General features: G+C 36.3%; 1 protein-coding gene across 3 annotated transcripts in view; it reads left to right on the top strand.

Annotated features, from left to right (window-relative positions):
• TMEM232 (transmembrane protein 232) overlaps positions 1-17,013 on the top strand; it is a 201,265-nt gene that overhangs the window by 45,038 nt on the left and 139,214 nt on the right. For all 3 annotated transcript variants that reach the window (XM_077757168.1, XM_077757166.1, XM_077757167.1), the window contains exons 8-9: positions 538-704; positions 8,475-8,629. In XM_077757168.1, coding sequence (XP_077613294.1) covers positions 538-704; positions 8,475-8,629 — 322 coding nt within the window. The remainder of the gene's footprint in view (positions 1-537; positions 705-8,474; positions 8,630-17,013) is intronic.

The raw sequence follows: 17,013 nt of genomic DNA, 5'->3' as shown, positions 1-17,013 counted from the left end.
CAGGAATTTATAAAAAGAACAGCATAAAGATGGTTCTGTTAAATACCAACATAGTGTTATGTTAAATGATAATAATTGTTGCCATATTTAAAAAATATTTTTAAAAACATCAGCAACAATACCAACTTGAAAAGCAATAAAACTGGAGAATGTAGGGTTAAAAGCAATGACTTGGTTTGTTTGTAGGATTACAGTTTCAAAGTATCCATTATGAATAGAGTATCTGTTATAAATTGATTTATTTTCACCTAGAAATTTCCAAGTATTGTTGTATGGTAACTGTACTTAATTGGGTGTTCAACCATTATACAATTGCTGTTCTGAATTATGAACTCTTATGTATTAATTACTTACCTTGTAGTTTTGTATTATACCACCAGGGGTCATACATAATATTAGAAATCTTGAAGAGATAGGGAAATGAATAGCAGTTTCAGCATCTTCGTACTAAATTTAATTATACTTTAGTAATAAAAAAAGGAACATAATGTAAGATATTAATGACATATTTATCACAAATTATTTTTCTTACAATAGCACTTTCTTTCTCTGGAGAGTCATATTACAAGTATCCAAACATCTTGTCAAATATTCAATTCATTCTGAAAACCATGGAAATAATATGTAAAAGAGAATTCCCTTCTGGATCAATTTTTAGCACTGTAGAAAACAAGGAAAGCAGTAAGAACATAGATTCGGATATGGTGAGTATATCCTAGTATATAATGAATCAGATAGCATATGATTAAATAATTGTGCTTGCCATACAGTAGCACTGTTGAAGATGAGTTTAGCTGGGGGTGGGGCCGGGGAGAGGAATAAACAGCAAAAACACTAAGCCATATGCACATTTTCTGGGCAGTAGCTAATAGGATTAGTAGGCATCAATATGCACCACTACTACTTTAAATAGTAGTCATATTACCTTTTTCCTTACAGATTTCAACTCAGCAATTTAACTGGAAATTGCAATGTAATTTAGATTAACTTATAAATGAGAATTTTAAGATACTACATTTATATTAAAAGGAAAGTACATAAAGTACAGGCTATTAATGAGAGCAATTGTACTATTTTATGCTTCCATAATTCATATGTAATGACATTTAAAATACTATTAAAATCAACTGCAATGTAGTTAAATAGTTCAAAATTGAGGAAATAAAATAATTCCTAGTATATGAATTTTCTTTTTAATTTCTAATGTCGACATTAGTGTTCAACATTAGAGAAAACTCCCAATCATATGATTGCTTGGTATGTAATAAACGATGTATTATGCCAACAGAACTATAGTGAACCATATAATTTGTTCATATGTGTTATAGGCTGATGTTAAAGCCTGATCTCCTTTTCTCACGTATACTCCAAAGAAAGCAGTGAATACTTTGAAACCTTGATTCTTTTGTTATTTTATTTTTTGTTGCATAGACTTATTATTTCATAGTTTACAAACAGAAAATTGGTCTTACTAATAATTTCTTAAAAAGGAAAAAATACATTTAACATAAGAGAAGTTGAAACCACTAAAAAAATTTAAGAAATTATTTTTTCAAATAGTTATATTATGAGTTGCCTTACAATTTTCCCGCGATTCCCTTGGGCCCTTTCTACAGTTTTGTTTGTTTGTTTGTTTTTGTTTTTTGTTTTTTTAAGAGAGTAAAGTTTATTTAGAGAGAGAGAGAGAGAGAGTGTGTGTGTGTGTGTCCATGTGCAGGTACATGCTCACAGAGGGGAGGGGCAGAGAGAGTGGGAGAAGAGACTCCCAAGCAGGCTTCCCACTGACAGCACAGAGCCCAATGTGGGACTCGATCTCAGGAACCATGAGATCATGACCTGAGCTGAAATCAAATGTCAGACACTTAACTGACTGAGCCACCCAGGTGCTTCTCCCTTGGGCCCTTTCTAAAACCAAGTAAAATATACGTATTTAAGGAAACACATTTAACTACATCTATATGTCATCATTCTAGGCTCTAGTGTTGCTGAATCATTGACATAGAGTGACATATGCTAAGTAATTTGAACCTTTTGGGTATAATTACTAATGAACATCAATTACTTTGTGCACAAAACGGATCTTGTTTTTAAGTTTAAAAATGTTTTAACAATAAATATATAATCTAAGATACTGAACAAGAGTAAGAACACTGATCATGAAGAGTTAAGACCTGCTAGCAACTGACTGATCCAGAGGAGAGGTCCATTGGGCTCTCTACATCCCCAACTGCTTATCTTTAAACAAGGCATCATCACCATCATCACCATCACCATCACCATCACCACCACCATCATCAAATTCACCCTAACTAATCTATGGAGTTGTAAAGATTGCAAAAAGGCATATGTCTTGTAAATTAGTAAGTGCCATGAAAATGTAAACAATGATTATTAACATTATATTTAGGAACTCACTTTAACTTAGGCAGTTAAGTATAATAATTTTCATCTAAGGGCATGATTCTGCTGACTAAATAATTGCTTTACAATGTGGTTAATTGTGCTTAATGTAGTGATTTTTGAGTGTTTTCGCCTAAAAAAAACAAGGTCGTGAAATCTTGACAATATGAGTGCTCTGGGTAGGAAGCAAGCAGCCTTCAATGTTGATTCTGCTTCTCTTTAAGAACCTATCTGTTCTTGCCACTCTTGATGCACAAATGCCACAAGGAAATGGAAGTTTACCGCGGTACAGCTTTGCCTGAACTGGAAGGCGCAAGGTGTCAACACATGAAAAAAATGTAACTGCTGAGTCACTAAGTCTTTGTTCCTTTTTCGACAAAGAACAAAGAGCTTTGTTTCAGTCTTTTCTATGTTCTATTTCAGCTCGATAACTGTGATTCTCTGAGGGCATTAGAACAGCTTTTAGCCTGTTAGATTTAGTCCCTCCTTTTCCCCCTCCGAGTGCCACCTCATATAAAGATTATAAAAAGTAGTGTAGCCACAGTGCTACTACAACTTCTGGTTCAGCTAACTGATTCAGTGCTTGATTGGATGTTTGAATATTGTTCCCCAGTTTCAGCCCAATGTCTTCAGTATAGCTTTGTCTAAGTCAGCCCCTCCAGTTCAGCTGAGTACTTATCCATTCAATACCCATCTCTCTCACCTACTGTGAGAAGACAGGGGAAACGGAGAGGAAAATGGGAATATAAACAATACATCTGTATTTGACCTTCTCCCTTCTTTGTTACTGGCATGCTATTGCAGACAGCCCTCATCTTCCAATAATGCTAAAAGGTCCATGCCAGCGTGTTTTGGTCACTGCAAAATATTTTGTTTTTAATATATTTATAAGCATTGGAATAAAAGCATATTTAATTTGTTTTCCAAGTACTATAAAACTGCTGAAAAACTAAAGAATTTTGTAGGATATGCGCATTATCTACATTATGTAAGAGTATATAAGTGTATTATATACACTATATAAGAATTGGGAAGTCCCCCTCCCTGCTACTAGAACCCATTTCTCCTTTTAATGTCCTTTTAAGCTGATTCCGACACAAGGTTCCCATTGACTTTGACAAATGGTGCACTTTAATTAGCTCTGTGGCTTGCAGAGCCAGAAGAGGATTGAGTTCTCTGTTTTTTGCTCACTAGCAGAGCTGAATTTGCTGAGTACAACTGTCACATGATAATAACAACATAGTTTTCTGGACATGGTAGATTAAAACTCAACCAAAATGCAGTAGACCTGTTACTAAATAGTTGTAGCTGTCCTAAAGTACAAATAGTTTTCTGAAAACTAGGAAAGACACAGCGTTTACATTCACATGTGATTAGAAATCTCATCCTTTAATGTACTTGGTAAGCCAACATTATCATATTTGGACATTTTGTGCTATACTATAGTTGTGCATGGTTAATAGGAAATGGGTTAGATTGAGACACAGGTTCTTTAAAATTAGGAGCATTATCTTATGATTCATTCCTATTATCGAAGTAGAACATTTGTGTTGAGAGGTCCTTTCATGGGAGTGTCAACCATCCACCAAATGACTGAAAACAGGGATGTAACTGAAAAAGCTATCTCTGACCAGCTATAATACAGCCTATCCCTCAGAGCTCATTTCTGTTATAAAAGAGAGCCTGGCCAGACGTTCAGAGCTTGTGTACTCAAATTTGCATAAAATTCAAGCTGATGTGTTTATCTGAAATTTCAGCCAGTGCTAGATTAACAGCACTTTTGTGGGTGTGCTTCTCAAAATAGGTATTGTACAGCTGCAACTGACCCACAAGCTGGCCCTGGGCAGTCTGAGGCTCCTCACCCCCTTCCCTGTCCTTGAAATCTATGTTCTGCTTGTTATGCCCAGATCACGATCTCCCCAAAATCCCAAGACCACCAAGGAGTCCGAGTCATGTATGCAAAAGCAAAGGGTGTTTATTTGGGCTTAAGCTCGGGCTCCCAGACCTCACCAACGCAGTGGATCCATGCTGAGAGCCCCGAACAAAGGCAGAGTAGGGTTTTTATGGGGTTTGTGACGGGGGAGTTACAGAAATTGTGGCATGGGAACAGTGATCCAATCATAATTATTCGACATCATTGACAGCGGGTTTAACCATACACATTGTCTAGAGTATTTGTTACTTTTGGCGGGATCCAATTACAACGTTTAGAGTAGGCTCACAGAGCGAGCCTAGGGTCTTGTTTGGCGACTAACGGGTTAACTTTAACTTTAGGTAACAGGGTCCTATCTATAGTTTCTATCTCCAGGCCTCTCCCTTAGTAATGTGGAGGGTGGTCGCTGGCCTTTCCTGATTGGGTGTTGCAAGGGTGGTTACTCCTGCCTTGGGCAATGTGTAACTGCCTGATAGTTTTGGGGAAGCTGAAATTTAGGCCTTCTAGTTTAGAGGGGAAACTTAAAGCCTGTCATGGAGTCAGTTCGGTTTAGACTTGTGTCCTTACATGCTCACTTGTCCCCACATCTGGAACCATTTTTAAGGATTCAGCCTTGAGAGAGCGGCCCATCTCCTTCTTTAATCTCTGCTGGACCTGTGTACAGGGTCCAGTTTGCAAATCAATATGGTCCAAAGCTGGGGAGCAAAGCAGCAAAACAGCTGCCCAGCTTTGGACTATGGAAGAGATGAAAGAACTATAGGAAGGGGTCATAAAACCAAGAAAAAAAGGAAAGAAGGAAGAGAGGAAGGAGGGAGGTAGGGAAGGGTGTAAAAAGAAAAAGTTCTCTGGTAGTCATTTAAGGCACTGCTCAGTGTTTCTTAATCTGTGTTAAAGAAAGAGCCCTCTCAACTTAAAAAAAATTTTTCAAACTATCACAGACTGATAAATTTATAAAGTACAATAATAATGAATTCCTGAAAATAAAACAAAAAAGATATAAAAAGAGGAACATTAATTTTTTATCAGACTGAAAATATTTAAAATTAACTGTCAAATTGTTATAAATGTTTCTAAATATATATTCTTTATTTCTGTACTGTAGTTAACAGTTTGCAGTTGGCACTTATTTGCTAGCCACACCTTGAATAGGACTGATTTAGTGTAAGGGCAGAGAACTCTGCACTACCTAATCCCTCCAAAAGCATTTCTCCCTCTCCTTCTACCATACTGATAATGTACATAGTGATTGTATTAAATCACTTCATCATCATTATTATATTATATTCATTCAAGTTTGGAAAATACATTTCTTCTTTTGAAAAAGCAAGGAAGAAACTTTAGCACGATTTCCACCCAAATGCTTGAACTTCATAAAATGCATGAAGATAAGTGATAAGCCTCACTAATCTGGACACTTCATGGGTGTGGCAGGTTTACTTGCTCTTCATGATGTGGATGCCCTTCAGCCAAAGGCCACCAGGGACACCTGCAGCTAAGCAAAGTGGGTTCATTACTTCTTGTAGAGAGAGCACACATACCCAAGGAATCAGGAGATATGGCAGTCAGAAGGTGTTACGATGGATCTATAATAGAATTTGGACTTTGGGTGATTTGGGGGAGGTTCTAAAGAGGCAGATTTGATACTGTCAGAAAGAAGGGGCTAATCTGTGATTGGGTATTTTGTAGGTGGCACCGTGATTTTTTTCTGTGCTTAGAAAAAAAATTATCAAGTGGTTTTGTTTCTTATTTATTGTTGTCTCAGAATGATATTGTCCGAGGTTGATATTCTGTGAATTTATATCTAACATGAGAACCAAATGACCAGGCTATGAGTGTCAATCCAGCCTGTAATAATATTGCTGTCAAATCAGCTCTGGACATCAGAGGCTGCTTTTTCTTTCTCAGGGAAAAGTGAAAATGGTATCATAGAAAATTGAAAATAAAACATAAATCTTGTTCATTATCTAAATTCTGACATTTGGGAGTTTTCTCTGGTGATAAGTGCATAAGTTTGTTAACAGTAATTTCGGACTTAATAGTCTATGGAAGCATGCAATGTACATGATTTTAAAAAAAACAAAAAGTATTGATTATTTTAAATTATTTAGTAAAGCCATTGACAAGTTTCAAAGCATAGCTACTTACGTATTTATTCAGAATAAGTTTGCAACAGGAGGTCTGTCAGGCATCTGGGCTGAGACAGCAGTTTGAGAAAGGAATTTCATTTATAAGATTTTCACTTTTTGGGTAGACTCTACTGCAAGGCAGAAAATTGAGTTATTTGGATAAACTGTGCGCATTTACTGAAGTCAGTACGTCTCAGTCTTATGTCTTACATTATTTTAAAATAAAGGTTTTTTTTGGAGTATTCTAATATTCTAAACATTGGCTTCTTTACATTTGCTTTTCTGAATGATCATTCCCTACAGTCAGTAGCCTTATGTAGAAGCTTTATCTTACTCATGACTTTTATCTCCAGTATCTGAGTGCCCAGCACTAAAGTAGATCAATGCACATCTGTGGGACTTAACTAAACAGTTTATTAGAAACTAGAAACTTAAAATATCTTAGTTTAAAATTTCAACTGGCCTTCTGGCCTTTCAACTTAAGAGTACTTAATATGAAAATTATCTTTAAATTGTGGATTTATTGTTGTTTGTATAATAAATGAGAATTATAAAACCTTTTGGAGTCTTTTTAAGTGTTTCTTTTGGGCATACATTAAAGAATGAAATATCACCCGATATTATGTGTACATCACAAGATGTGTATTAGAATCTGTGTTGTTGCCAAAAATTCAATGAAAGTGCTATTTTATCACTGTTTAACTATAAAATCAGGTTTCTTTGTACCAATTACTTTAGAAGACCAATTAAATCTATGAAACTGTTAGGAAGCACTTTAAGAAGAAACAAATAGGTAACAGCCCATTTTTTCCCCTGAATTTGTAGGCTTTTAAAATAGTTACTTAGCAGACATTAACCATGTCTAGCTAGGCATATATATTTGGCCCCTTAGTGGAAATCCACATTTTAAAACCTGATTTGCTGTTTGAACATTGTTCAAACTTTCCCTTGTCCCCTCTGAGTATTAGGGAGAACTAAACTCATACAGGGTCTAAGAAGCACAATTTTCTCTAATTGTATCTTAGAGGTTACAGGATTTCTGTCGTAGTGTAGAACTGATGTCCCTGAACACAAGGGACCCGTGTGAAAATCAATAAATCATTAGGTTCAGGTTAACAATTGAAAGGAAGCAAAATTTATTGCTTCCAAATTTGCTTCTTTAGCATAAGGATAATTTTAGGCTGGATTTTTTTTTTTTAATTTCTAGGAGAGAGAGAGAGACAGCGTGAGCAGGGGAGGGCCAGCGAGAGAGGGAGTCACAGACTGAAACAGGTTCCAGGCTCTGAGCTGGCAGTCAGCACAGAGCCCGACGGGGGGCTCGAACCCACGAACCGCGAGATCATGACCTAAGCGAAAGTCGGACGCTTAACCGACTAAGCCACCCAGGTGCCCCTAGGCTGGATATTTTTAAGAAATTGCAGACATAGGAGAAGCTGTGAAAACCGAGGAAAAGTTAGTCTTTTTGTAAGAGATATTTACATTTTAAGAGAACTCTCCTTTTGTAAGGTGTCTCCCTTTCTGCACCAGGAAGAGAAGGATGACTCTAGATATCTAGAAACTCTAATCAGTGGAGAAGCAATGACATATCTGCATATCAACCTTACCCTTGTTTGCTGTGCTTTTCCAGTTAACCTTCCATAGCTGCCCCTCCCCCCTTTATGTCTTCAGCTAGAGATGTGATATGAAGTGGTGGCTTGGGCCATTTTGAAGAGTATTCCTGGGTCTCTCCCATGTGTACCAGATGTATACATGTTATTAAACTTATGTTTGTTTTTCTCATGTTAATCTTTTTTATTACAGTTTGTGGGGAGGTCTCATCCAAGAACCTGGAAGACTAGGGGAAAATTATTTTTCCTTCTCCACATTGTATGTACTTACAAAACTGTACTTGAGTAAATTGCTCTGTTTGGTGTAACATGAAGTTTAAGAAAATGATGCTTTTTCACTTGTATATTTTCATGTTTATTCAAATTAAATAACTCTTTTCCAGATATATTTTTATATTTTAATTCTAGGAACATTTGCAGATTTATCAGGAAGGACATGAAGTTAACCACCTGCTCTGGCACTGTGTGGCTGCCTGGTCATGTGTTCAGAAGAACAGTCCTCAGTTGAATAAGGTGCTTGAACATCTCATCTTTCATAAAATGCAGCTTCAAAAGAAATGCTGGTAAGGATTCTATAAATCCAAAGTAATTCATGGAGAAACCTTTGTGTTTAAATGTTAAATAGCCTTTGTACTTAAATGTTAATCACACCGTAGTTGACTATGAAAAAAATTTATGATCTCTATTCCAAAATGCTAGGGCAATTTATATATTTTGTATTAGTTCATTTCATCAATAAATTGTTCCTTTCTCTCTCATTTATTTTGCTAGTTTGCATGCATGTATTGCATAGTTTATCTTTATCAAATGAAATTTGTTATTGATAAGGAGTGCATCTCCACACTTAAAACATCCTTTATTTTTTTAAGTTGTTAAACAACAACAGAGAGGTACAGTTTATTATCCTTGGAAGAAGTATATTGAAAATCTGTTTCTTTATGCCTTACTTGTAGAGTATAACAAAAATCAATCTTGACTGATAAGTGTTAATTTCCTCCTGTACCTATATTAATTTGAGAAGGTAAAAGAAGTCTTAAATTACTACCAAGGAAGACACAGGTTCAATGGAGGGAAGAAGAATTTTTAAGGAGTATTTCTGAGGAAAGTGATCAGAGGAGATTTACCTTTTCAATATATGAGGACTGAGTTTTGAATTCCCTTCCAATGCTAATCGTAGTAGTAGTAGTAGTAGTAGTAGTAGTAGTAGTAGTAGTAGTAGTAGTAATGTCATGACATAGCAAGTTGCAAATTAAATCGTTATGTATTGTTCTTAAAATTAGTTCCTGTTTTTAAGTCTCTGGCTGCCAGCTCTACACCAAAGGTCTTTGTATGTGTAAATTCTAAGAATCTGGAGGTTTCTTTATGAGGGAAAGCTGTTTTCCTGGTTTCATTTGGATGTTATTGGGATTCTAGATCAAGTAAAGATTTCTGGAAGATGGCTTAGATTTTGCTTAATTTACTAGAGATAGCCTAGTTCAGAAGACATTTCATCAATAACTTATTCTGTTTTGTCCTGTGATGGGAGAAATCTACTCAATTGCAGTTAACAAAGATTGTGATACTTTTATGTTTTAAACCTAAGGATAAAATCTTTAAATAGGAAAATTGCAAAGCAAATAGAATATAATTTCAATAAGTATATATTAATATAGAGCTGATGAATACAACAAAAATTAGAGATTCTTACCGGTACAAAGTAGGTTATGCTGAAAACCATGGTGATTTTTTCAGACCACTCTTACTATAGGAAATAAGTTGTTAGGGATTCAAATATACACTTTAGTTTTCAAAAAGGTCTAGAACTACTTTAGCTCTTGGAAGGCTAACTTGATTTAAAAAATAAGAGAAATTACATTTTAACATATAAAAATAAATATTTCATTACTGTCACATTTATTTCAACATATTCTAATAACTATCAAATAAGCAAGCTTAAATAAATATTGAGATAGTAAAAGTGGCTGGTCAAAAGTAGCTAATTCTGAAAGTCAAGGAATTGTTTCCTTAAACCAATTTTCAGTTTTACTGTACTGCATCAACATTGATTTGTTAATGATTTGTCTTGTTAAACAAACAAACAAACAGACAGACAAACACACCACAGGCCTCAAATGGTGCACTTAGACTGAGTTCCCAAACTGGTGCATAATACATAATCTAAGAGCAGTTTTAACGACCCCTGGAAATGTAGTGTTAAAAAGGTCAGCTAGGAATTTTTCAGTCTGTACCAATGAATCTGCCATTTGGATCCTCTCCATCCCCCTAAAAAAATGACATAATCTGCATGATAAGACACCTTGCTTTTCTCCCTAGAAAGCCCTGACATGAAACAATCTTTTTCCTTTGCTAATAATGAGCCTTCCTCCATAAAAACCTTCTAACCCTTTGGAGGTCCCCTCTACTTGCTAGATAAGGCGCTGAATGATTTATGAATCATTTAATAAGCCAATTAGACCTTCAAATGTATTTGCTTGAAATCTGTTATTTAATAGTTTTTAAGATTTTTTTAATGTTTTTAAGTTTGTTTATTTATTTTGGGGGGGAGGGGCAGAGAGAGTGGGAGAGAAGGAGAATCCTAAGCAGGCTCTGCTCTGGCAGCACAGAGTCCCACTTGGGCTGAACCCACAAACTGCAAGATCATGTCCTAAGCCAAAATGAAGAGTCAGACGCCCAACTGACTGAGCCACCCACGGGCCTTGGTAGTTAATTTTCTATACTTACTATTTTACAGATTTGAGGGCATTGGAGATCATACAAAAATATTCTTACAAATGGAGAAACCAAGGCCATATTTATTAGGCTTACTAGTGACTGGAATGACATTTTTAGGGTCCCTGTATAGCATGCTTCAGTACCTTATCCTGCTAACATTCTGGCAGCATGAGTAAGGAGAAAACTGTTTTGAGGCATCTTGTCGTTGAATTCTGACTTCTCTTTTCCTGGGAAGACATGGTGGAGATTAAGTGAAGGAGGGAATGGCAGTGTTCAGACAATGCTGAATGAACAGAGGAGTACATTTTAAAAATGATGAAACATAGTAACTGCTTAAAATCAATAGAAGGGTTACTGCTGTGAAAAACACTGCTAAATAATTTTGCATCCATTTTTTATATTTACTGTTTTTTTAAAGAGGTTTCAATATTTTTAAAAAATGATGACTTTAGTAAACAATAATCCATTTACATTAAAATATTTTTAATTTTTTAATGTTTACTTATTTTTGAGAGAAAAGAGAGATAGAACACAAACTGGGGAGGGGCAGAGAGAGAGGGAGGGAGAGAATCTGAAGCAGGCTCCAGGCTCTGAGCTGTCAGCACAGAGCCCAACTTGGGGCTCGAACTCACAGACCGTGAGATTGTGACTCGAACCAAAGTCGGTCACTCAGCTGACTGAGCCACCCAGACACCCCTAAAAGTTTAATTTTTAAGTTAGCAGTTGGACTATCTTCTGTTAGTCAAATTTTCTCTTGTAATGATATCATTATGCCAAATATTAAAGAATTAATTTTTCTTCTTACAAAATATTTATTTATGTAATAGCCTATACAGCTATCAAGAGGTCATTATTCCTGATTTTAAAAAAAACAAACTGTGATGTAATTATGAAAATCAAACCAGATATGCTTTCCACTTCTAGAGAAACTTGAGTATTTGTCTTATATACTCCTAAGATTGGGTACATGTAAAAATTTAAGAAAATGAACAATGTATTTAGCATGAAATAGAAATGTTGAGGCATCAGGCCTTGATAGTAAATTAAGACATTGTCAGGTTTTGCTAGTCTGATAGCCTTGGAATTTTAACACTTGGTAGAAGATGAATTTGGGTTAGTACTTGAAATGCAATGCCAAGTGACTATTAAGAGGAGTAACCTGCACAATTTTGTTTGCCGCACATATCAGTAAAGTCACCATAATGGTGAATTAATGTTCAGAGATTTAAAATGCAGAAGGGAGACCATTCAACTGACTGATCAGAAGAAATTTGATTAATAGTGGCAAAAATTTTTTGTGCCCATATAAGTGAGTGGTTCTCATCTGCCCATTTCTGATGCTGTCCATCAGTAAATAATTCTTCATTGTAGATCCCCACCTTGCTGCATACAGCCCCCTTTAAAAAGATCATACAATAGAGAAGAAAAGAAATAGAAGCAAGTGGTTTCGGCTGAGCCTGAAAAAAAGCAGGCCTAGAATCCATGCAAGGACTCAGGGAAGACATCACAGAATTAGAGCAGGGAAAAAACTGAAGGGAGGAAATGCACTAAAGACAATAAATTATAAAACAGGGTGAAGAAGTAGAGAAAAATAGACTACATGAACCCTTCCTAGCTGTCATGCACCAGCCTTTATCTGGGAAGTGGAGCTGCCGTGAGTTGCAGATAAGCAGCTTGCTGTAAGGCAGATTTCCATTTAATATGGTTAAATTTTATATGATGCTTCATACTCTCAATGCTCCACCCTGCAGTTTGGCCTTTTATAAACTGCCCCATTTGCTCTGGGAGGATAGCTCAAGCCAGTGCAAAAGGCTTTCGAAACTAACATGAAAATAATGAATTGCATTTATAATTGAATTATTAGCCAATGAAGGCTGCTGAGAAGTGCAGTATGGCATTTCAGCGGAGCAGTATAACATATAAAATTATATCTCCCAAAGCAAAATAGCTGATTTAATGTGCTCCATGAATGTATTCCAAAAAAACTTGACAATTTAAAATTATATAGACAGGGCAAGTGGTTGCCAGAGGTATAGTATTTGTGTTTGCATTGAAATGAATCAGACAAAATAACTGCTTTGTATAGGTTGAAAGGTCTTCTGTCGAGATCACTGATGCCCCTATTGCCTATCTCCTGAACCCCAGTAATTAATGTTCATGGATCAGTCTGACCAAATACTTTTAAAGAAGAGTTTGTCAATAGTCTTCTGCCTTCTTCATGAGCTGAGATGATAGTATAGGTCCTCACTCTTCAAATTCATTTCCTGGATTTTTAAATTTAGACTTTGATCTTTTGGGCTACGTTTAACCATTTAGTATACCTCCAGGGTAAATGTGTAATTATGTTTTGCTATGTTATGGTGCACTAAAAAAATTCAACCTCAAATCAGAACACCGGAGTTTTAATCCTATCTCTTTCTACCAAATTTTGAATGACTTAACCCCTATGAATAGAGTCTGATTAGCAGATAAATAGAGACAGTAATCATCTCAGAGAGGTTTTGAGACATTTAAATAAGTAATGAGAATACTTTTTAGTATTTCTATTCTCCCGTAATACTTCATGCCCTACTAGTTCAGATCGAAATTATTTTTTTCCTAGAGAGGCTCCTGCCCACTGAATTTTGATCTCAATACATGACACATGTCCTCTTCTCAAGTTAACCAAATTGGACACCCTAACTGCTACATTTCAAAACTGTTTCCCTGCTCTCTCTACCTGCTCTGTCACAACCTTGGTTTAGGCCCTATTGTCTCATGACTCTTGTAGCATTTTAATTGGACTCTTTGCCTTAATTTTCCCATCAATAGTCTATCATACGCTGCTGCCAGGGCTACAACATAACGTGACTAGACCACTCTCTGGCTTAAAATCATTTAATAAGAACTATTTCTATAGGTCAAGGGTTGCATCAGTGTCTTATAACTTGCCGTGATTCGAGAAAAAAAAAACAACAACCCTAAGAAGATCAAAAACAAAGACTGAAAGATCCTGCTATTAGGATTAATAACCACAATGAACCAAATGATCCAGATGAAATGCCTGATAGGACTGGAGAGAGGTGACAATCAGTGACCCACCTGCCTCTGCCTTCTCTGGTGAAGGTGCATTCTTGGCTTATCTAACATGCTGCCAGCCCTTCATTCCTCCCCACTGTCACCCTGGAGCTCTGAGAATGAAGTTCTGTAAGCAGGAGAAAGGACTCTTAGCAGACATGCTAAAGACTAGATTTACATACCCATCTTTTCTGAGTAGTATCAAAAATCAGACAATGGCAAGAGAAATGCGTTCTTCAAATTAGTTTTCATAAATGGTCAAAACCAAGAATGAAATCCTGACTGCCCTCTTCTTCAGGTGCAATGAAGATCTAGACTCATTTATTTACATTAATCTTATCTTCCTAGACTATTAATATAATCTGGAGGTTCTGATAGGCTAAATCACTATTTAAAATGTTCTAGTCCCTCCGTATAGAATGAGTTTTATATCTATTGAATTGTAGGGTCATATTTATGATGTTATTTTGACTTATTAAACTTTATTTTTCCCACCCACTATCAGCCATTTACCACTACAATTTCCCATTCCTAAGCTGGTAAATACTATTTATTTTTTTAAAAAATTAAAAAATTTTTTATTTATTTCTGAGAGAGAGACAGCGTGAGCAGGGGAGGGTCAGAGAGAGAGGGAGATACAGAATCTGAAGCAGGCTCCAGGCTCTGAGCTAGCTGTCAGCACAGAGCCCGATGCAGGGTTTGAACCCATGAATTGTGAGATCATGACCTGAGCTGAAGTTGGACACTTAACCTACTGAGCCACCCAGGCACCCTATTAAACACTATTTAAATAAATAAATGATAAATAACATTTGTTACCATTCATTTCCCCATAAAAAGTGGACATTTTATACATTTTGTCTGGAAATAGACTTCTTTGCTCACAGCTGTTTTTTTTTTTCTCCCTAATTCTCACTCTAAATCTCTAAATGTTGCTATTCCATTTCCTAACTTATAGTTGTGATTAGATGTTCAAAGCCAGTCTGCTTCCTTTTTCTTTTTTCTTTTCAATCCAGAACTTTCTAGGAACATCTTTGTGATTTGGTAGCCAGGATATAAAAGGCATCCTCTCTTATGTCACTGGCCATCTTATGAAGGTGTGAAGGCAAATCCTTCACTTCACTTAGAGAAAATCCCTGCTATGTGAAGCTTTGCACAAATGCTGTGGTGACAGGTCTACATGTCCTGAAGGCCTTCGATTGATTATTCATCTTTCACATGCTCAGTGCACAGCTCCTGCCTCTCTGTGCTTAGATTATACATTACGTTATAGTGGAAAACCTACATATGGCTGCACGAAATTTTAGATTTAACTTTTGGCTTTCTTGGCATTGGAAAGGTTTTCCTTCATCTGAATTTCATTTTTTTCATAGCTTTAAAATCTTTAAAGTTCTTTTATTTTTTTTTTCTTTTTGTAGTACTGTAGTACCCCCTTGATTTTATGTTTCCTTGGTTGTTTCAGTGGGAATTAGATACTACTGGGTCTCAATTTGCCAGCTTTAAATGCAGTTGCCTTCCTCTAAATTATGTCAGAATTTTCCAAGTTTTCTTCCTTCCAGCCAAATTTTATAGTTAACTTCCTCATCATGGATTTGATTTATATTTTTGTATTTTAATCTCTTTGTAATCTCTTGCTTTCTTCCTCTATTACCTTTCATTTGAGTATCAAGACTTTTCACTGTCTTTTCTTCTTCCTTGGCTTTATTAAAGATACTTCAGAGTCTTGCAAAAATAGCTTCTGGTCCCTATAAGAAATCATTTTCCGAGATATGATCCTCTCTGAGTATTCAGACTGATATTCTCTTCAGCCCTTGCTTTAATATATTTTTCATCAATCTCATGTAGGATCCCCTTCTCCATTTTCTGTTTTACTTACCTCATTATCTAGGAAAAATCTGTACAAACTTGTTATTTTAAATGAAGAGGTTTCTGTTCCCAGCATGCATAACAGAGACGTTAGATGCTACAACACTAAGTGTGCACTGTCATCAGGGACCTTCCTGTGTTCCTCCTACTCTTTGATGTTTTCCCTTTGAGGAGAAAATGCCCTCCAGTGTTGACGGCATAGCGTTCCTCTTCCCAGCTGACCCCCCCCCCCCCCACTTCCCCCCCCCCCCACATTCCCTCCTCCTTCCTGCACACAGTATCACAAGCATGGTTTTCTACCCTTTTTGTCATCTAGAAATTGCCATCTCTGAGTAAGTAAAGAGAGATGAGGATTAAGCACAGGAATAATACTCTGGCTCCTTGAAAACAAAACCACAAAAAAATAAAAACAGTACTCCAAAGTAAGGGACTGGCTTTACATTTTTCTGAATCTATGACAAACATTATAGATTAGTAGAGATCTTTTTCCCCCTTTTATTTCTTTTAACTTTCGTTGAGGAACCAAGGCTTCTATGTTTCATGAAGTGGCATGTGTGCACTCCTTATTGCTGTTCCGAATCCAGCTCCATCAATTTTATGGTTTGTGGAAATTTCCTATTAGGTTGCTGCTCTTGGTGACTTTTCCTTCACTCTGTCTTTCATTTTTAGGGTCGTGTGGACTTTTGACATTGTCAGTGTTTTCTTGGGTATCTATTGAAAGGCTGAAATAACCCTGCGTAAGGGTCGTGACTTGGAGACATTTTATTTCATTTTTTAAAAGAGTTTATTTATTTTGAGAGCGAGAAAGAGAGCACACGAACAGAGGATGGGCAGTGAGAGAGAGAGGAATTCAAGTAGGCTCCTCCCTGTCAGCACAGAGCCTAATGCGGGTCTCAGTCTTACCAACCGTGAGATCATGACCTGATCTGAAACTAAGAGTCAGATGCTTAACTGACTGAGCCGCCAAGGTGCCCCATAACTTGGAAAAATTTTAATTCCATCTTTTAAAATTGCAATTTGTTCATTGAAGAAATTGATATAGAGGAGTAAGGAGAATCTAGGAAAACTGTCTTGAATGCTGATGTTCCGAACCTTTTTATAAGGTTGTATGTAAATAGCGAGGCAGCTTTTTATGAAGCCTCCTGTTAATTGAATTTTAGCTGATTTATTTATCATCTGTCTTTCTGTTTACCTATCTATATTTATTTATTTAATATATTTTTAGCTGCTTTATGTTAGCGTAGAAGGGACACTAGGCTGGAGTAAGGCTAGCTGAAGTCCAGTCCAGGATCTGATACTATCTACCTGGAGA

The sequence above is a fragment of the Crocuta crocuta genome, unplaced genomic scaffold (assembly GCF_008692635.1).
Source record: "Crocuta crocuta isolate KB4526 unplaced genomic scaffold, BGI_CrCroc_1.0 scaffold131, whole genome shotgun sequence".
NCBI classification, from domain to species: domain Eukaryota; kingdom Metazoa; phylum Chordata; class Mammalia; order Carnivora; family Hyaenidae; genus Crocuta; species Crocuta crocuta.
Note: the sequence above shows the minus strand (reverse complement) of the source record. Positions and strands in the feature narration are given on the sequence as shown.